Genomic DNA, 21501 nt, shown 5'->3' with positions numbered 1-21501 from the left:
CGGATGTATATAGGACCATTACGCTCCCAGCTCAGTCCTATTTTTTTCCTTCTCCATGCATGTATTATTATTCCACTTGTGTGCATCTTTATGAGATCTTTCATAGAAATTCTGTAAATGTAGCTAGGGTGCAATAGCCTTTTGTCCCTCCAATTGTGCCCCATAGACAAAATCACAAAATCCCAAATAACGATGTTCCTAGAGACAAAGCCGCACAAATTCTCCTTTGAATCTACTAGTTTTGAAATATTTTTTTAAGAAACTTATATATAATGCAAAGTACCGTACCGCAGGTCGTCCTCAACTTCTGGATCCCACGACTTCCGATGCTAGCATTGTCAACTCCACATCTTCATTAGATGAGAGAAAACTCACCCCTAGTAGAGAACAGGCCTTTGTTCTAGGCCATTTGTCCCGGTAACTTTTGGGCCCGGGACAATAGGTGACTTTTGTCTCGGGTCCAACAGCTAACCGGGCCAGTGGGGGGACATGGGCCTTTTGTCCCGGTTGGAGCCACCAACCGGGATAAAAAGACCCCTTTTTGTCTCGGTTGGTGTCTCCAACCGGGACAAAACTCCTTGGCCCCCTTATCCCCTTCCCTCTCCCCCTGCCCGAGCCATTCAGCTCACTTATTCTTACTGTTTTTGGCTCGGGAGAGATGAGTTCTTGCTCATTTCTTCACCACATTTGTGAAGATCTTTGATTCCCCGTCCATCCATCGGCGCTAAATGTTTGAGACTTGTTTTTCTCTTCTTCCTTGGCTTGTATAGCTCATTTCATGCTTTAGAAATAGAGAAAATATGTAGCTAGCTCATTTCTTGGACATTTAAATTGCATATGTAGGTGTGATTTTTTTTAGATTTAGATGAGTATGTGGATAGTAGAAATTTTTAGAATGAGTGTAGACACTTCATATAATGTACTTGTATATATGACCATATTGTGGATAGTGGATTTTTGTATTCATGAATGAATTAATGAAATGAGTATATTAGAATTTTTTGTATTATGAATGGATTATTTTGACACTCTAGTGATGTATTTATTCAGGCTCACATTGAAACCATCTAGAAGCTAAAAAAATCTTTATTTCGAAACAAGTATACGTCGTTAATCTCCATCCAACGGTGATGGCACTACCTTTCGGGGATACACGATGCGCTATAAGAACGTCGCGAATCGGTTGGTCGCATCACCAGCACTTCCGATTGATAAGAAGACAGCATTTGACGCAGTCAGCATGACCGTTGTTGTACTGAGAGCATATCAACGAGCACGCTGCCTGTGCCAAGTGCTGTGCCTATTAATCGTAAATGTTGGTGCTGCGACTGGCCGATTGGTGACATCCTTGTACCGCCCCGTGTCCCCCCGAAAGGCAGTGTCATCACCGCAGGGTTGAGGTTACTGACATATACATTTTCAGAAATAAAGGTTTTTTTTTTCTTCTAGAGGGTTTCTGGATATTGAAAAGAGTGTACTCCTGGAACTGAAGGGTGTCAAAGTAATTAGAAGTTATAGAGATTTCTTTCAATTAATTAGAGATTTCTTTCAATTAATGATACATTTCATCTTTTTTATATGATTTCATTGTTATTTGCAAGAGTTATTAATCTGATCATTGTAATTGTAATAGTAATTAATATTTGCATTGTAATGGTAAGAATTTATAATTTTGTGGAAAATAAATGTATTTTTCAGTAAAATATGGCTTCAGCAGCTGGAGGTAGTGGTGCCGGTGGTGGTGATCGTTGTCCTTCTGGAGAGATGGGCACAACTCGAGTAGGTCGTCGGTCCAAAAAACCTAGTGCTTTTCATAGGGCAGCGCTCCGTTATTTGGAAAAAGAATATAGAGAATGCAGTCGTTGGGGTAGACTGTGAGAGTGAAACGGAGAGGTTGAATTTCCAGAAGTTGTTAGAGGACCACCGTAAGTTGTTGTACCCAGATTGTCAAAATGGATTGAAGAAACTTGGCACCACCTTGGAGTTGCTGCAATGGAAGGCGACAAATGGTGTATCCGACAAGGGATTTGGTGAATTACTCAAACTTATTAAAAAATGCTTCCTAAGGACAACAAATTACCTACCACAACGTATGAAGCCAAACAACTTGTTTGCCCTTTAGGATTGGAAGTGCAAAAGATACATGCATGCCCCAACGACTGCATCCTCTACCGAGGCGAGTACAAGAATTTGGATGCATGTCCCGTATGCAGTGCATTGCGTTACAAGATTAGAAAAGATGATCCTGGAGATGTCGAGGGGGAGTCTCCCCGGAAGAGAGTTCCTGTGAAGGTCATGTGGTATTCGCCTATAATACCACATTTGAAGTGTCTGTTTAGAAATAAAGATAATGCTAAGTTGATGCGGTGGTACAAAGAGGAACGCAAGAAAGACTCGATGTTGAGACATCCTGCTGATGGGTCGCAGTGGAGAAAAATAGATAGAACGTACCCTGAATTTTATTTGGATGCGAGAAACATAAGGTTCGGTTTGAGTACGGATGGCATGAATCCTTTTGGTGACATGAACAGTGGTCATAGCACTTGGCCTGTGACTCTTTGTATGTACAATCTTCCACCATGGCTTTGCATGAAACGAAAGTTCATCATGATGCCAGTGCTTATCCCGGGTCCAAAGCAGCTTGAAAATGACATTGATGTGTACCTAAGACCATTGGCCAAAGAACTCTTATTGCTCTGGGGCGATAAAGGTGTACGGATGTGGGATGAATACAAACAGGAAAACTTCAACCTACGAGCATTGCTGTTCGTAACGATCAATGACTGGCCTGCTCTTAGTAATTTGTCAGGACATTCGAACAAGGGATACAAAGCATGCACACACTGTTTAGATAATACCGATAATATATGATTGACTCACTGTAAGAAGGTTGTATACATGGGTCATCGTCGGTTTCTTCCCATCAGGCATGCGGTACGAAAGAAGGGCAAGCATTTCAAAGGCCAAGTGGACCACCGAACAAAACCGATGCACCGTAGTGGTAAAGACGTCTTCAACATGGTAAAAGATCTAGAAGTTATTTTTGGAAAGGGATCTGATAGCCAACCTGTTCCGAACGAAAACGGAATGGCGCCCATGTGGAAGAAGAAATCTATATTTTGGGAGCTACCATATTGGGAAGTCTTAGATGTTCGTCATGTAATTGATGTGATGCACCTCACGAAGAATTTTTGCGTCAACCTGATAGCATTCTTGGGAGTGTACGGAAAGACAAAAGATACAGTAAAAGCACGTCAAGAATTGCAACGTATGGAAGAATGAGATGCCTTACATCCACAACAGCGAGATAATGGACGACAATACTTAAGTCCTGCCAGCTATACTCTTAGCAAGGAAGAGAAAGAAACCATGTTTGACTGCTTGAGAAGTATAAAGGTTCCATCTGGATACTCATCCAATATAAAAGGAATCTTAAATTTGGCAGAGAAGAAATTTACAAATCTCAAGTCCCATGACTGCCATGTGCTTATGACCGAACTTCTTCTGGTTGTGCTGCGGGGGATTCTGCCTGATAACGTCCGGTTAACCATCGTGAAGCTATGTGCCTTCCTAAACGCAGTTTCTCAGAAGATAATTGACCCGGAGAATTTGATAAAGCTGCAAAACGATGTGGTGCAATGTCTTGTTGGCTTTGAGCTGATATTTCCACCATCTTTCTTCAACATCATGACACATCTTCTAGTGCACCTTGTGAAAGAGATTGATATCCTCGGACCAGTATTTCTACACAACATGTTCCCATTCGAAAGGTTCATGGGGGTACTCAAGAAATGTGTTCGTAATCGAGCTCGTCCAGAAGGAAGCATCGCCAGAGCCTACGGAACTGAGGAGGTCATTGACTTTTGTGTTGACTTTATTGATGACCTTAAACCGATTGGAGTCCCTGAATTGCGATATGAGGGGAGACTAACTGGAAAGGGTACATTAGGAAAGAAATCTTATGTCTGCACAGATGATTTCTCATTCAAGAAAACGCATTATATGGTTCTTCAACAATCATCCTTGGTTGACCCATATATCGAGGAACACAAGAAAATTCTGCTCTCCAATTTCCCGAAAAAGTCTGAGGCATGGATTACACGTGAGCACATGAACACTTTCTGCAGCTGGTTGCGGAAGCATCTAATGCATAACATGGATATAAGTGAACAACTGTTCTTATTGGCTAGGGGACCATCTTGGAATATCTTAACATACCAAGGGTACGAGATAAATGGAAACACATTTTATACGATAGCCCAAGATAAAAAGAGTACCAACCAAAACAGCTGTGTTCGTATGGATGCCACGGACAATAATAGAAAAAAGGACACATATTACGGCTACATTGAAGAGATATGGGAGATGGATTACGGTCCCAATTTCAAGGTGCCTCTATTTCGTTGCCAATGGGTTAAGCTATCTGGAGGAGGGGTAACAAAAGATGAGTATGGGATGACAATAGTTGATTTCAACAATCTTGGGTATAGAGAAGAGCCATTTGTCCTAGCCCAAGATATCGCTCAGGTTTTCTACATTAAGGACATGTCCAGCAAGCCAAAGAAGGGGATAAACAAGCAAAAGGATGAGCCTAAGCGACACATAGTTCTATTAGGAAAGAGAAACATCGTTGGAGTGGAGGACAAGACAGACTTGTCAGAAGAATATAATAATTTTGTTGCCATTCCACCTTTCGAAGTAAATGCTGATCCATGCATCCTGCTAGCCAATGATGATGCTCCATACTTGCGCCGTGATCATAATCAAGGGACATTTGTGAAGAGAAAGTATGTTACCGCTAATCCTTCATGTACTTGAATCATTTTATATTATTGTATAAAAACGTAATAGCAATTCAAATACTTTTATTATATATGTACTGTACAATTATACTTTATGTGTTATATATATCATTTTTTATATTTTTCACTTAATTACTAGACTCAATTATAATTTTCATTCAATAATGGATTACTCAACTAATTTTATTTATTTCATGAAATTACATTCACATTAACACACTATACTCTCTCACTAACACACACAATCTCACTAACACACACACACACTATCTCTCAAATTCACACACCACTCATTAATATCATGAAATTGCTTAATTTTATGTAAAATTCACTTTTTAAACGTTAATATCGTGATACAATCCACTTTCCGACGAAAAGCAACAGTTTAAAAAAATTTGTTCACCTAATATATTTTTGCGTGGTCAAAATAACAAATATGATTTCAAAAAAGTTAGATATTTCGTTGACCCAATCACTTGAATGAAAATTAATTATTTTTGTTGCGTGTATCAAGTTTATATAGAGATAAGAAATTTTGTTCCATAATTTTTGGAATCATAATTTTATTAACTGAATTAACAAATTAACAAATGAAAGCCTATTTTAAAAGAGAAGTAAAAAGAAACAAAAACAAACATAAGATTTGGTGGGAATGAGGGAAAACGGGCCCATTTTGTCCCGGGTGGTAGATCCACCCGGGACTAAAGGTGGGCCGTGGGCTGGGAATTTTCCCGGCCCGCCCAAAAACACCTTTTGTCCCGGGTGGAGCCACGACCCGGGACAAAAGGCCCTTTTGTCCCGGGTGGTGGCTTCACCCGGGACAAAAGGCCCTTTGTCCCGGGTCGTGGCTCCACCCGGGACAAAAGGGGGACCCCCTATATATGTCCCTTCTTCCTCCGCCTTCCTCCAACAATTGGGCACAGTTCTTGATCTGCTCTGCCGCCGTCCCCGAGCGCCGTCGACGTCCCCCACCATCCCCGAGCACCGCCCGAGCTCCGACGCATCCACGCACCGGCCACCTTGGACGACGACCCCGCCAGGCCGCTCACCGGTGCGCCGCCGTCCTTCCCCCGTGCCACCTCGTCTTCGCCGCCCCGGCCTCCACTCCGCCGTTAAATTTCCTCGCCGCTGGTGTCCCCCCAGTCGCGCTGACCACCTCCCTGGCTTCGCATCGCAACGCAGAACCCGCTCGTGGGGATCAGAAGCCCGGAGCCGTCCTGCAACGACCTCGCCCATGAGCTCTGTCGAGCGCCGCCGCCGGATCTCGACGCCGGCCATCCTGCACTGCAGCATCCTCCACTTCAGGCCCTCGGTGAGCACCACGTTGCCTCCCTGATCCTTTTTACGCCGGTTCCGGTAGGCCGTAGCTACCCCTGCAGCCAGAACATGAACACCGGCGCTCCTCCGCCGCCGCTCCACCGCGGCCATGCCCCTGCGGCCATGCACAGCACCGCACCGACCTAGTTTCGCATCACCCTTGCACTGCGCACGCGCACACGCCCTTTTGCTCAGTTTCTGTGCCTAGAACTGCGTGCGAACGCGCTCGCCGGCGAGCCCGCCGCCGCAGATCCGCCCCCGCAGCTGTGCCCGCTGCTCCGCGCCCCGGCGAGCCCCGCTGTGACCCCAGGTGGGTATTCTCGTGCCACACTGAGCCTCCCTGGCCCTTTTCCCGCTCGAATCCCAGCCCAGAGGACTGAGTTTGGCCAACTCCGGCAGCACCCCGCCGCGGGAGCTCTGTCTCCGGCGAGCCTCGCCGCCGACTCGCGCTCCGATGAGCCCTAGCCGCCCGATCCGCATCCAACGCTCACGATTAGATCCTGAACCGTTATGATCCGAGCCGTTCGATCGTGATCCGACGATTCGGACCCCTTGGTACCGGTTCGGCCTGGAAACTTTGCTAAAGAGTCCCTGGCTTTTCCTTGAATTAACCCACAGTCCACGTTAGTTCAAAAATAATTCCAGATCAGCCCAGAATCCTTCACAGAACCCCCTGAGCTTTCCAGTTTTTGGGTCCGCAGTCCAGCCCCTGTCTTTTTGCATGTTAGACCCTAGATCTAACACTTAATTATGTTTAGGTCCCTGGTTTTTGCGCAAAACCCCCTGTAGTTCTAGTTTTCTCGCAGTTTAGTCCCTGGACCTTGTTTTAGCCCTAGATTTCGCGTTCTAGCTCCGTTTTAGGCGTTCTTAATGTCCACACGATCATTGTAACGTGTAGAATAGTTCTAGCTCAGTTTTGTTTGCTGTTTTTATGTGTTGTTGTACTATTTCTTAGTTTTTTCCTTGTTTGCATGTATGTGTATGTGCTGGACTTTGTTTTGGCGTTGCGATCGTGAGTAGACGTTGAGCAGTCGGAGGAGTACCAGGAGCCACCTTAAGCAGGACACTTCGAGCAGCAAGAGCAGTTTGATGAAGGCAAGTTTATTTCTTGAATTACTTAGAGAATATTACTCGACCTCGTCCATCGATCGGTACTTAGTCAAATGCTCGCAAATATGTGGATTATTTAGAGAATTTTTTAAGGGTTTTATTTGTATTCTTATTTTAGTTACGATGGATCCGCGACACACAGACGCGGAAGATGAACAGTTCCTGTTGAATATGATTGCCGAAGGTCAAGGAGATGTCCCTGAATAAGCTGATGATGGCAGCAATACCGACATATATTTGAATATGTCCGGTGATGGAATTGAGCCACCATCTATTCAGGATGACGCTGCTGGTGAACAAAGTGCTAATGTACACATCACAACTATACTTATTTGTAACCCTAAAAAAACTATACTTATTTATAGTGAAAATCATATTTTCATCTGAATATATATGAATACTATGAATGTTTTTTATAGCCGCCTGGATCATCGTCGCAGCAGAAAAAGATGAAGCGAGGCCCGACAAAAAAACTGGAAGGGCGGTTCATTATAACGGAAGTTGGTCCAGATGGCGAACCGATCGCTCCAAAAGCTGCCGCAAAAAAATTTATAAGACAATCCGGATGTATTGTCAGGGACCACATCCCGGTCAGCTTCAGGCTCTGGAAAGCTTCCAATCCAAGCGAGGAACGGGATGCGGTACCCGAAAGAGAAAAAGAATGGTGCTGGCGGGAGCTTAAGAAAAACTTCACGGTTCCAGCTGAATCCGAAGAGATATGCAAGAGCTGGACCCTGAGTAAAATGGCCGAACAGCTGCAATTATTCAATAAAATTTTGACGAAGAAATATATCAAGACCGGGACCACACCCGTATTTACCGGCGAGCTCGAAAAGCTCAGGGGTCACTGGGATGCATTTGTGGAATACAAGTCTTCAGAGCTTGAGCTTCAGAAGGTGCAGAAGGCCAAAGACAACGCCTCGAAGAAAGTGTACCATCACACTCTAGGCCAAGGAGGCTACAAGCTTGCTATACCCAAATGGGAGAAGATGGAGCAGGATCTGTTTGACAGAGGCATCCATCCTGCGACCATGAATTGGCCTGAAAGGTCAGGGACCTGGTTTTATAGTCATGGGGGAAGCTTGGACCCATTGACTGGTGACTGTATCTATGGGCCAAACATCCAACGAGCAGCACAAAGACTACAGGAGGCCATACAAGCAGCGGCCGAGGGAACATTCCAGCCGGATAGAGAGAGGGACGAGCTGACTTACGCCCTTGGGAATCCAGAGCATCCGGGCCGCACAAGAGACAAAGGCGTGGTTCTGTGGAAGTATGGGTTCAGGGATTACATTGAATCATATAGAAGCCGGCAAAGAAGAAAGAATGATGAGCGGGAGCACTTGCGAAGGCTAGAGGAACGGCTCATGTCACACGATCAAAGACTGGAGGAAGAGGTTCAACGCCAAGTGGCCATAGCAATGAGCCAGCAACAGCAAGCGCAAACGGTGCCTCCAGAGCCTAATGTCGCAGCCGATCATCTGTCTCAGCGAAACAGCAGTTTCGCTTCCACAGACGTCGCCGTCGTCGAGCCAACGGAGATCCAGGCCGCAGTTGAAGCGACAGCCCCACAGCGATTTCCAGTGGATGAGATCACCCAGCGGACACCTTGTGACCTGCAGACTGCCATTAAGAACTTAATGTTCACTGTTGCGTACAGTACCGCCATGCCAACCCAACCTGGCGACGTGTCCCACGGGCAGCAAATTCTGCCAGGATACACAAGAGTTGGCGTGGAGCAGGTGTGCCAGGGTTGGGAGACGCTCGAGCTTGATATTCTTGGAGGCGATGGGGAGAGGACACTAGCAGAAGCCATTCATGGCTACATCCTATGGGCTAAGCGCTACATTGTCCTAAAGTCGGATGATCAAACACCAAGATCGGCATCTCAGCATGCCTCTCCAAGGCCGGCATCTCCGCAAAACTCCCCAAGGGCAGCACTGTCTCGGCAAGGTTCACCGGCACATTCTCCATCACCATCATCTCCTGTGCCGATGAACACTCAAGCGTCACCGTCGCCTCCATGGTCACCCCCTCCGCCGCCGGCAAAGAAGCAGAAACAGCCGCCGGCAAAGAAGGTAGCTGCACCGGCTAAGGAGCCTCCAAAGAAGAAGGAAAATGAGAAGAAAACCAAGGAGGCTCCTATTAAACCCTGGGACATGAGCCTTGAAGAATGCGATCGGATAACTCAAGAAAGAGTTAAAGAGCACTTCAAGCCGAAGCCGAAGCCGAAGCCGGAGCCCGAGAAAGTGATAAATCCGATAGATTTGAAATTTTTTAAGGGAATGTGCGAAGCAAATAAGAGAAAATTCATTCCGAGAGATCCCCCTTCAGACTCCGAACGCACAATTATCAAAACTACTGAGAAAAAGAAGAGACAATCAAAGTCGTCGTCGTCCGACGTTCCACAGCTCAGAGCCCAAAATAAACAATCAATAGAGCCTCTCGTAGTGGGACAGACGACGCAACAAGACTTTGTTACATTTTTGAAAGAATCAAACCTGACGGCGGCTCAGATTGCAGGGGGGAAGATATTCCAAAGGTCGATGTGGTCGTCAAATGGACGTATGAGCTGGGTAAATCTCTTGTACCCCCCGAAGTAGTGTCCATGCTTCCAACGCAAATGTATAAGCTGCACCAGCACTACATGCGTGCGATGGCTGATTGCATCTTCATGCAGGACACAAAGATTAAAGATGACGATTTCTTACGGGGGGAGACCATTATATGGATAAACTGGGAAGAAATTTACCAACTATTCCATCAGGAGGACCTCGACATCTCTATGGTCGGCTTGTGGGTTCTGTAAGTATTTTACTCTCCTTACGTATTGTTTTGCATGATCCCAACATACTGATCCCTTGATTTATTCGGTATCATGTAGAATGGAGATGCAAACTTGCAGGAGAAAGGGATACTCTCACCTCGGCTTCATCAACCCAATTACTTGTAATTGGAGGATTCAAAGCGACACTTCCGATGAGCTATTCCAAAACTTGTTCAAGTACATAAGCGTTCATCACAACAAGCAAATGATATTGTTTCCTTACAACTTTGCGTGAGTGATTCCTTCCGTCTAACTTTTTCTATTCTGTAATCGAATTGTTTAAACCTTAACTACCAAGAACTGCCTCCGTATAATCTTGCAGTGAACATTGAGTCCTAATTGTCATAATTCCCGAGAAGAGCCTACTCGTGGTTATGGACTCATTGAGAAGAAATCCAGAACAATATGAAAATCTTCTTAACATGATGAAAAAGTAATTCTACCATTACTCCGTCGATGACCGATAATTTGAATCACTTTGTTACTTGACTATAATTGTTCTAATCATGCACGGGATTTGGAAACAATTCGCTAAAAATCATTCAGGCAAATTTGACAAGGAATTCAAGATCAAGACAGATTTTGCGGTACGCACTTGGATGATTCGTTGCACGATTCATTAGTTTTATGATATATTCATGTAAATACCTGATAATTTCTTCTCTCTTAAAGTGTATGAGGCAGAAACAAGGCACTAATTTATGCGCATACTATGTATGCGAGAACATCCATGGTCTGGTAGGTCCTCCAAGGGCTTGGACAGATTGGGAGGAGGAAGTAAGTAAAAAACTTGTTAATATTTGAACTCGTATTTTAGTTAGTCGAAATTAATTATCCCCTTTTTCCATAGGTCGAGGAGATGCGCGATAAACTCATACCGGAGGAAAAGATTATGACGATTCAAGAACAATTGTCCGGATTTATTGTTGAGCAAGTCCTCGATCCAAAAGACGAATTCTACTACGATGGACTATCTAATATTGACAATCGCAGCAAATATGATAATATACGCGTATATATGTAATTAAGAACGAATATACCTATGTAAATATATATATGTGTGTGTATGTATTAAATTTCTATTTATGAGTATGTATGTATTATATATATAAGCACTCCAATAATATGTGTGTGTGTGTGTGTGTGTGTGTGTGTGTGTGTGTGTATATATATATAATATTAGTCCTAGACATTTTCATATGTAAAGGAATTCACATGTATAGATATGTGTATATATATATATATATATATATATATATATATATATATATATATATAAGTGAATTAATTTATATATGAAAACTATCTAGGACAAATATTATATAAGTAACTATATATATGTATATATATATATATATATGTATATATATATATATGTATATATATTAGTGGAGATCATACACACTGAATTCCAATACATAAGTTTAATTGAAATGCAAAAGTATAATTGAAATAGAAAAAGAATTGAGAAAAGGAAAACAGAAAAAAATAGGGACCTTTTGTCCCGGTTGGTAACACCAACCGGGACAAAAGGGTGCACCAGCCACGTGGCGCTGGCAGCACCACAAAAAGTAGCCTTTTGTCCCGATTGCCAGACCCGGGACAAAAAAAACCCCTTTTGTCCCGGCCTGGTGTTCCCAGTTGGGAAACCGGGACAACAAGAGTTTCCCAACCGAGACAAATTAGTGTTTCTGTAGACCCTTACCTTTTGCGCTGAGTCACATTGCAATTATTTTACTCCTACACCTGTTGCTTGCTACTGCTGCCCCAATGGAAGCCGGAAAGAGTACTGCCATTTGAAGTTGGAAGACTGTAGGGCCAACTGCGCCACTTGCAAACCCAAATGCTCGTGAAAGCCACGTCGTTGCTCGGTGATGGAAGGTTGATCATCTGGATGCAACATTGAGCACAAGTTGAAGCATTATCATTTTCTTTTTCTAAATTTTGGAATAAGGCGTCACACATGCTGCATGTGAATTATGTTTTACGCATATTGTGTACTATTTTATGTTTTAATGATTTCCCTTGAGATAAAGACTGATTAGTGCTCGATTGCACATTTCTTTCACCTTTATGTTATTATCTATCCTTGTCGGGTATTATAATTAGGGGCATCCTAATCCAGGGACTAAACCGCCCTCAAAAATGCAAACACAACTAAGCAATCGGGCCCACAGCGCCTGCCGCCTTGTCAGACTCTACAGTCACACCAAACCAAGGCTAACAACCTCCCTCCGATTTGAAGGGGAAGAAGGACTACTCCACAGCGATCCTGAGAGGAAAAAGTCACCAATGATGACAACTCCGTCGTCACTCTACACCCGGATACCATGGAGTTCCTCTAACTCTTCCACGGCACTCAGATCCTCTCCAGGTCCCAAAAAGGCCCAATCCTCACTCAACCCACGGCCCAGCTCCGCGGTACGGCCGATCCGAGGCACCCCTCGAACCCGCAGAACAATCTCCGCTTCGCTCGAGGCCTCCCCGCCAAGGCCCTCGACCGCGAATCGCATCTCCGCCTCGCTCGAGGGTAGCGGACCTACCCTCGGAGAGCAGCCCGACTCCGCCTCGCCCAAGACCCCCTCGACCGAGCCCTCCGCGGGGCCTCGGCTTGGAGGAACTCTGCCTCGCTCGAGGCCACCCCTCGGCAGAAGGAACTAGTAACCCATCTGCTCACCAGCCCGACTGATAGAGGCATTAAATGCCAACCACTCCACCGCAGAGCACGGGTCAGGTGGCGTCAGGCCGCCATGCTGCACAGCGGGCGTGACCAGAGTCCCGTCCGCCAACTCCAGTCACTGTGCCGCCATGCCCGGCGCTGTTGCGACCCTATGCGGACGTGCCTGACACCGCTCCCGCCACTGTTCTGCCTACTCATACTTTCCCCTCTGCAGGACTCTCGACTGGCATGGGCGCGACCCTCGAACGCGGTACGGACCTTGACCGAAGCAAGACCCCGCCAGCAGAACCCTCGATGCTCCTCCAGCTGGGCACAGAGGTTGGTACCTTCCACAGCGACCACCACGATGCCCACAGGAGACATCAGGACACCGGCGCGATCTCCGCAAGGCCAGGGAGCTTCCCAGGACGACTACCACGCCCGGCGCCATACTCTCCAGTGGATAAGAGTGTACTTCCTACAGTGATGATCCACTGCTCACTGCCGATTCAGGGAGAAGACGACGACTTCCGACCTCCCCGTACATGTACGCTGCCCCTCCTTGTGTCTATAAAAGGAGGAGGCGGGCTCCATCTTCCCCACGTACGCCCAAGACATACAGACGACCAACTCGTCTCCTCCATCCCGCAACACCCACACCCCGCTCTCCGGAGCACGATATTGGCACTCGCCTCAATCACTTAGCAGAGACTTGGGAGTTTCCCTCCCTCTCTCGCCTCGCTTGTACCCTCTACTACAAATACTTCAGTGCAAGATATTACAGTGCACTCGCACATCTTTGCTGGACATATGGCCCCGTGGCCGGAACCAGAATAAACCCGTGCGTTACTGTGTTACCTCTTGCATAAACCATCTAGGGGTAGGGACACGCAGCATCGATTATTAGTTGCCGCCAGGCCGCGAGGTCTGGACACCTACAATCCTGTTTTGATTTGTATCGGTATCTATCCCATCAAATTAAAGCATCATTTCTACAGAACAGATTTTTTGGGGGGTACCCTTACGATTTCTCTACACACGGTGGGAAATAATTGCTGGTGCCGGTGCAAATAAATACACGAGCTAAATATATAGAAGAATAATGCAGGGAATACATATTTCATTCATATTTTCTGATAATATAAATACAGGTTCCCAATATATATTCGTGCGTCGTAGCCTGCTGTGGGGCGGATCAAATATGTGTTCTAGTAGAACAACAAAAGCTTGACAGGGCTGCATGTATTGACATTTACAACCAGGTGTATTTATTGTACATCAGTTACTAGAATATTTGGATAAAACAACAAGGCCGGCTGATACAGCCTTATGAGTATACATACTATCTACACCCTGATCAAATGTTATAGGTTTATAGCCCTGATTGTGGTTGGACTCGACAGTAGCAAACTGAAGGCTACATGCTTCCTATCGTTTGTTTTCAGTTACAACGGTGGTTGTCCATTTGAACAGCGCATGTGTGGAGTGCACACTGCAATGCTCCCCATGCATGAAGCTCCAGACGGACAGACAAATCCACTAATCATCTTCATTTCTGCAACAGTTTCATATAGATTGATGAGTTCTAGAACATTTAATTCACTAGAAAAAAAAACAAAAACTAGACAGATAACTTCTGGCATGAGCCTGTTACTGGTAGTGCACATTGTCTTCTAGCACCTTATTGGGGTGGGATGGGAAGCTGGGGAAACAAAATAAATTGACTGCGCTTCAAGTTCAAGTAGGTCCAAAATGCTTTAACATTTCCTCGATCAACCATCGAACTGGTTTTCTTTGTTGAACTTATCCGTATATCACCAGGTCTCTCCACGAAGTGGAGCCCTTCACCTGGAGCTGGAAGCTGCATCCACGAGAGTGCGAATTCAGGGGCAAGCTGTCACTATATGATGATTGGTACCCTCCTAGCCTAGCATCTTCCTCATGTTCTCAGTAAACAGTTTCTTCATTTTAATATGATCGCGGTAACTTTCTGCCTGATTCGTTTAAAAAAATATTCTCAGTAAGCATGGAGAATCGAAGGACGGTAGTAGATGAATATGTGTGCAAGTTCAATATTATTAGTTTATGAATATAAAAGCTCGATCTTGAACTTTTCTGGAGCATCAGAAAATAGTTTCAGTACAACCATGTTGGGATAAAGTATCAGCTCCTTCGGGTTTGTCATTTCTCAGTGTCCAGTAGCAGGTTAGCAGGATGGAGCTGTGGACACATCACCGTTTGAGATTCTTGTTATGTTGAAATGTGGACATTTTCGAAACAAATAGAACAGCGCGGAAACAAATTAGCTTCCGGCCGGGGCCCCGTGCGTTCTCCCGCAGACCGCAGCCGCCGGCGAGTTGGCGTGCTCGCTGGCGTCAGCTGCTGCTCCCGTGTGGCTGTGGCATTTCTGCTACCGTACATAACAACACGGCTGCAGATGGCAATCCCGGGTTGAGTGAATCAAGCATTCAATCCCTGAGACCCTGACCATACGGCTGTAGGATCCAAGCGGATCGAATTTCATATATTTATGAAAGCGAATTTGATATTTCGGATATTTTTTCTATTTTCTTCCTGTTTCCATTCTTAAGATAGAAGCGAATTGGAAATCTATTATGTTTTGTTCTTCATTTCCCTCCCTACGGGCTATACGATGGACGTGCTGCATCTGGAAATCTAATACTCTGTTCGCTTGGCTTGTTAGCCGAAAATCTAATACTCTGTTCGCTTGGCTTGTTAGCCGTGATATGTTTTGTTCTTCATTTATCTGTCTATCAACTGGCTTCACAGTTCGCGATGATAGAGATTGAAGAAATTTTAGGCTCCTCGCCGGCCCAGTACAGTGTCCTACCCCTCCCGATGGGAAACGATGGTCCGGCTCTGGCTGTCCGCCTGCCCGTTCCGCTACGGCGCTACCAAGTTCCTAGTTGCAAACAAGACGGGGGAAAATTTCCAGGGCAAATCCCCTGACATTTGAGGAATCATTTTCACATAATTACATGAGCGGAGTGTGCGTTGCAACGCAGCAAGCAGCAATCTCCATCTCCCCCGTGTCCAAAGCCTGGACGGACGACGATGACTACTCGCTCCGTCGGGAAGAAGCTCTCAAGGCCACATGGCGTCGACCGCGATCCTGGACACCGCGAGGTCCTCGAACGACTCCTCCTTCTCCTCCCGCGCCCCCTCCGTCCCGGCGGCCGCGCGCTGCTGGCCTCCCACCGGCCGGCCGTCCCGCTTGGCCGCCGGCGACGGCGATGACTCCGCCGCGGCGGCGGCGGGGCGGAACTCCACCAGCCCGAGACGGCCGCCGCCCATGATGTAGCGGTCGGCCGCCAGCACGCTGGCGCTCTCCCCGCCCAGCAGCTCCGACAGCAGCAGCACGATGGACGCCATGAGCGAGCTGCGCCGGCTCGATCGCTCACACCAGCGGAGTACGAGGTGTTGGAATCTTGGTCGAAACTAGCAGTGAAGTTGGAATCTGGAAACTAGCAGTGGCAATAGCAGCTTTGACTCGTGTGGCGCTAGGCGATGGCTGGGAAGGGGAGGCGGAGCTGGGAGATTTAGGGCTGGGAGGGGTCGGCTCTTCTAAAAATACTTCGGCTCTGTCTTCTCAGATGGAGCGGCTTCTCTGATGGAGTTGGAGTCGTTTCAGAAAATGTTTGGTAAAATAGCTTCACTTGTTAGATTTGTGTGTAAGCCGCGTGAAACCACGATTTCATGGTTTCACCTTATCTGTGTAAGCCGCCGGGGCCTTAACCATGCCACGCCCCTGCCGCTGCGAGCTGACGGTGGGCGGCGCGTGGTTTTCGACGGTGCGGCGCGCCAGGAATGGCACTATGGCAGCCGACCGGCCCCCGCCTGTTGGATGGATGGTCGCCGGGTTTGGGGAGAAACAGCCTGCCGGGCACCCGGGATTGAGGAGGCGCGGGGCCACGGCGTAAACCTGACACACAACTTGGCTCGCCGCGGTGCTGTGCAGCCGTGGGGTGCACGCGGGGCGTGCCGCGCGGCCAGTTCAGTGTGTTTAGATGGTGAAAAAATTTAGATTTTGATAGTGTGGCACATTTCGTTGTTAATTGATAAATAATATTCAATTATATATTAATTAAGTTTAAAAGATTCGTCTCGTGGTAATTAGTTAGACTGTATAATTAATTATTTTTTCAATTATATTTAATATTTCATATATGTGTCTGAAGATTCGATGTGACAGGTACTATGTGATTTTTTTTTGGAAACTAAACGGGGCGTCAATGTGAGCGTGACGGATGTTTTGTGTTTGTCCCCAGTCACTACATCTTCCTTCTGAAGGTTTGGAGGATTTTTTTCAAAAAACATAAATGCTTTTTTCTTTATTATATACAATCGATCACTGATTGGAGCACGGGAAAATCGAAGGAAAAGTTCATGTTATTTCACGTAAATCAGTAAGTATGGCTTTGAATAATAATATTTACATCCTTGCGTAAGTTAGACTATTATGAAGGGCAATGTGGTTTAACTTAGGTAAAAAGGATCTCAAGAGCTATCTTCTATAGTAAAGAATTAATGTTAAATACAAACTTTATTTTTCAAATTACAAGTAGGGCATATGCCCCTCTAGCTGCCTTTTCACGGGTTCACTCGTACGGTTATAGTCGCTAAGGAGGAAATATATTAACTTGTCTTATACATATAGCAGACACATTTTGTCATGATAAACACTACATTCAATCAGGCCCACTGAGGCTGTTTGGTTTCCAAAAGAATTCACACAGTATCTGTCACATCGAATTTTCAGACACATATATAAAGTATTAAATGTAGTTGAAAAAATAACTAATTACACAGTCTAAATGATTACTACGAGACGAATCTTTTAAGTCTAATTAGTCCATAATTAGATATTATTTGTCAAATAACAACGAAATGTGCTACAGTGTCAAAACCCAAATTTTTTCACCAACTAAACACACCCTGATACAAAAGTTTATTAAACGAAAACACACTGACACACACCAAAGGCGAACACACGAAAGACCATCCAACGATCAAGCAGAGAACGCAGAGAGCACCTCGTCATTGTCAGATTCAGTTTCAGACCTGCACGAACGCTTATGGGCTGTGTTTAGATCCGTTAAATAGTGGTAAAAAGGATTACATCAAATATTTTAGCATTTTTTATTTGTTTGTGGTAATTATTATCCTATCATGACCTAACTAGACTCAAAAGATTCGTCTCGTCATGTACATCAAAACAATGCAATTAGTTTTTTTATTTACCTACATTTAATGCTCTATGCATGAAATAAAAAAATTAATGTGATAGTAAATAGTGAAGTTTGAAGAGAAAAATTTTGGAATTAAACACATCCATGACGGTCAAATTCACACGATCTTCAGCAAAAGTCACATCGCGTGGAAGGATACCTACCCTGCAGCAGCCATGACTGCCCTTCTCTTCCTCGCCCAGACAGGCGAAGAGAGGAGGGAGTACAATTAGGGGCCGTTTAGTTCCCAAATCAAAAATTTTTAGATGCCAAATCGACGGTTTGACCAGATGTCGGAAGGGTTTTTTCGGAAACTAATTAAAAAACTAATTTCAGAACTCACCTGGAAACCGCGAGACGAATCTTTTGAGGCCTTTGACTGCATCATTAGCACTTATGGGTTACTGTAGCACTTATGACTAATCATACACTAATTAGGCTTAAAAGATTCGTCTCGTTGTGTACATCAAAATTGTGCAATTAGTTTTATTGTTTAACTATATTTAGTGCTCCATGTATGTCGAAAAAAAGAGGCACAAATTTCGAGGTGAAAATTTTTGGTAACTAAACGCCCCCTTACTCCGAGCACGAATGGGAGGATCACCGACAACATTGGCAGGACGTCGCCCCTTGTCAGCATCGCGGCGAGTCGGAGACCTCCCGCCGCCGCGCTGACAATGAGCGCCGGGAGGCGCACAGTGATAGGGGCAACCCAAGAGGGTGGAGCCCTGCCGCCCCTAAGACGTGAGAACTCAACGCACAACCCAAATCCTACAGCTAACACCAGCGAACCGGAGAGCGCCAGGACTGCGATGGTAGTGATCGCCATGAAATCCATGGTTTCGTGACTGAAGTGCGTGGCGAAGGGTGCGGTGCTTTATTTATAATGTTGCTCGGCAGAGTGGTTTCGGAGTGTTTGCCAAGGAGACACAGAGTGTTTGCCAGGGAGAGAGTGGTTTCAGATATTCAGATTTCAGATACTGATTCTTCCCCTCACGTGTTATTTTCTTTCTATTGCTAAGTTAGATACTTCATGCTCGGTTTCGTTGACCGAGGGAGGAAAAGCCTCCGAACTGAAGAATGGGCCAAGATATTGCTCCCCTCGATGTTGTTGATGATGAGGAAGATGAATAGGCCGACCTGTCGTTCTCCTCCTTGTCCTCACTGAACGCCTTCTGGGGCACGTTCTGCAGGTCATGGAACCTTCCTCTTCTTCTCTGTGGATGTGTCTCTCCCGAGGCTCTCCCGAGGGAAGCCAGCTCTGGTTCATCGTCCATGATCTGGTCGAGTACTTTTGAACACCGCGGGAAGAAGCGCTTCCCAAGTTCCACTGGTACACGAAGTCATCTTGTAATTAGTCCAGGTTTCAATTGTATACTGCCTCCAAGTCCCACACTTCAGTAAGACTAGAACTTAACAATTAGAGGTCAGAAAACAATTTCATATGACCACAGTAACATGTGCATACTCAAGTTAAACATGTTTTGTCATGGAACATCAGTTATCATTCTCAAGGAGTGAAAAGAGGAAAGTGCCCACACTTGAGAGACTAATTCATATCTGACAAGGTATATGACAGTGACAGTAAACTTCTAAACTTGAAGACTGACGGATACTCAGTTTCCATCACAACAGATATATGCTGAAGAAGTGAACAGCAGCCTCCAAACAAGCCCTCAGTGGACAGACATGCCGGCCCACCGTTCGGGTATGCCCACGTTTTGTGTGAAAAACTGAGCGGATTCACATATCATCAGACAATTGAAGTTTTTGGGGTTTCTGGTTGGGTTGTTTCAAATTGTGTGAAAATGGATTCGAATATTTTGAATATCCATCTTCCATTTCCCTCCCTACTTGCTACACGTTGGACGCGCTGCATCTGGAAATCCAATACGTTATGTTCTTCATTTATCTATCTATCAACTTTTTCACACTTCGCGATGATAGAGATCGAAGAAACTTTTAGGCTCCTCGCCGGTCCAGTAGAGTGTCCTACCCCTCCCGATGGAAAACGATGGTCCGGCTCTGGCTGTCCGCCTGCCCGTTCCGCTACGGCGCTACCAAGTTCCTAGTTGCAAACAAGACGGGGGAAAATTTCCAGGGCAAATCCCCTGACATTTGAGGAATCATTTTCACATAATTACATGAGCGGAGTGTGCGTTGCAACGCAGCAAGCAGCAATCTCCATCTCCCCCGTGTCCAAAGCCTGGACGGACGACGACTACTCGCTCCGTCGGGGAGAAGCTCTCAAGGCCACATGGCGTCGACCGCGATCCTGGACACCGCGAGGTCCTCGAACGACTCCTCCTTCTCCCGCGCCCCCTCCGTCCCGGCGGCCGCGCGCTGCTGGCCTCCCACCGGCCGGCCGTCCCGCTTGGCCGCCGGCGACGACTCCGCCGCGGCGGCGGCGGGGCGGAACTCCCCCAGCCCGAGACGGCCGCCGCCCATGATGTAGCGGTCGGCCGCCAGCACGCTGGCGCTCTCCCCGCCCAGCAGCTCCGACAGCAGCAGCACGATGGACGCCATGAGCGAGCTGCGCGGCTCGATCGATCACACCAGCGGAGTAGTACGAGGTGTTGGATCTTGCTCGAAACTAGCAGTGGAGTTGGAATCTGGAAAGTAGCAGTGGCAGCAGCTGCTGCTGGGAATCGTGTGGCGCTAGGCGATGGCTGGGAAGGGGAGGCGGAGCCGGGAGATTTAAGCATGGCGCGCCCCTGACGCCGCGAGCGGACGGTGGGCCGCGCGTGGTTTTCGACGGTGCGGCGCGCCATGAATGGCAGCCGGCAGCCCGTAGCCGACCGGCCCCGCCTGTTGGATTGGATGGATGGCCGCCGGGTTTGGGGAGAAACAGCTTGCCGGGCACCCGGGATTGGGGAGGCGGCGGGGCCACGGCGTCAACCTGACAGACAACTTTGGTCGCCGCGGTGCCGTGCAGTGCACGCGGGGCGGGCCGCGCGGGCAGTCAATGCGAGCGAGACGGATGTTTGGTGTTTGTCGCCGGGTGTGTTTAGTTGGTGAAAAAAATTGAGTTTTGATACTAATATATTTCGTTGTTATTTAAGAAATAATGTCTAATTATGAACTAATTATATTTAAAAAATTCAGCTCGTGCTAATCAGTTAGACTGTATAATTAGTTATTTTCTTCAACTGTATTTAATGTTCTATGCATCTGTTCGAAAATTTGATGTGACGGTTACTATGTAAAATTTTTTGAGAACTAAACGGGACCTATTCCAAAAAAAATAAAGGTTTTTTTCTTTGTTATACGATCGATCACTGCACGGGAAAATGGAAGGAAAAGTCCATGTTATTTCACGTAAATCGTTAGGATATGGCTTTTTGAATAATAATATTTACATCCTTGCGTAAGTTGGACTATTATCAAAGGCAATGTGGTTTAACTTAGGTAAAGAGGATCTCAAGAACTATCTTCTATAGTAAAGATTTAATGTTAAATACAAACTTTATTTTTCAAATTACAAGTAGGACATATGCCCCTCCTATCCGCCTTTTTCATGGGTTCACTCATGCAGTT

At 46.0% G+C, this 21501-nt stretch overlaps 2 protein-coding genes across 2 annotated transcripts; both read right to left on the bottom strand.

The window, feature by feature from the left end:
* Positions 1-15656: 15656 nt before the first annotated feature.
* LOC120671886 lies at positions 15657-16274 on the bottom strand. The gene has a single exon (XM_039952147.1). It carries the CDS (start codon positions 16106-16108, stop codon positions 15821-15823), a length of 288 nt encoding a protein of 95 aa, XP_039808081.1. The 5' UTR covers positions 16109-16274; the 3' UTR covers positions 15657-15820.
* Positions 16275-20050: 3776 nt separating this feature from the next.
* Positions 20051-20709, bottom strand: LOC120672191. The gene has a single exon (XM_039952494.1). The coding sequence runs from the start codon at positions 20488-20490 to the stop codon at positions 20212-20214; it is 279 nt and encodes a 92-aa protein (XP_039808428.1). The 5' UTR covers positions 20491-20709; the 3' UTR covers positions 20051-20211.
* Positions 20710-21501: the final 792 nt, after the last annotated feature.

Source organism: Panicum virgatum, chromosome 5N (genome assembly GCF_016808335.1).
Source record: "Panicum virgatum strain AP13 chromosome 5N, P.virgatum_v5, whole genome shotgun sequence".
Classification (NCBI taxonomy): domain Eukaryota; kingdom Viridiplantae; phylum Streptophyta; class Magnoliopsida; order Poales; family Poaceae; genus Panicum; species Panicum virgatum.
The sequence above is the reverse complement of the archived record's forward strand: the minus strand, read 5'-3'. Positions and strand labels throughout refer to the sequence as shown.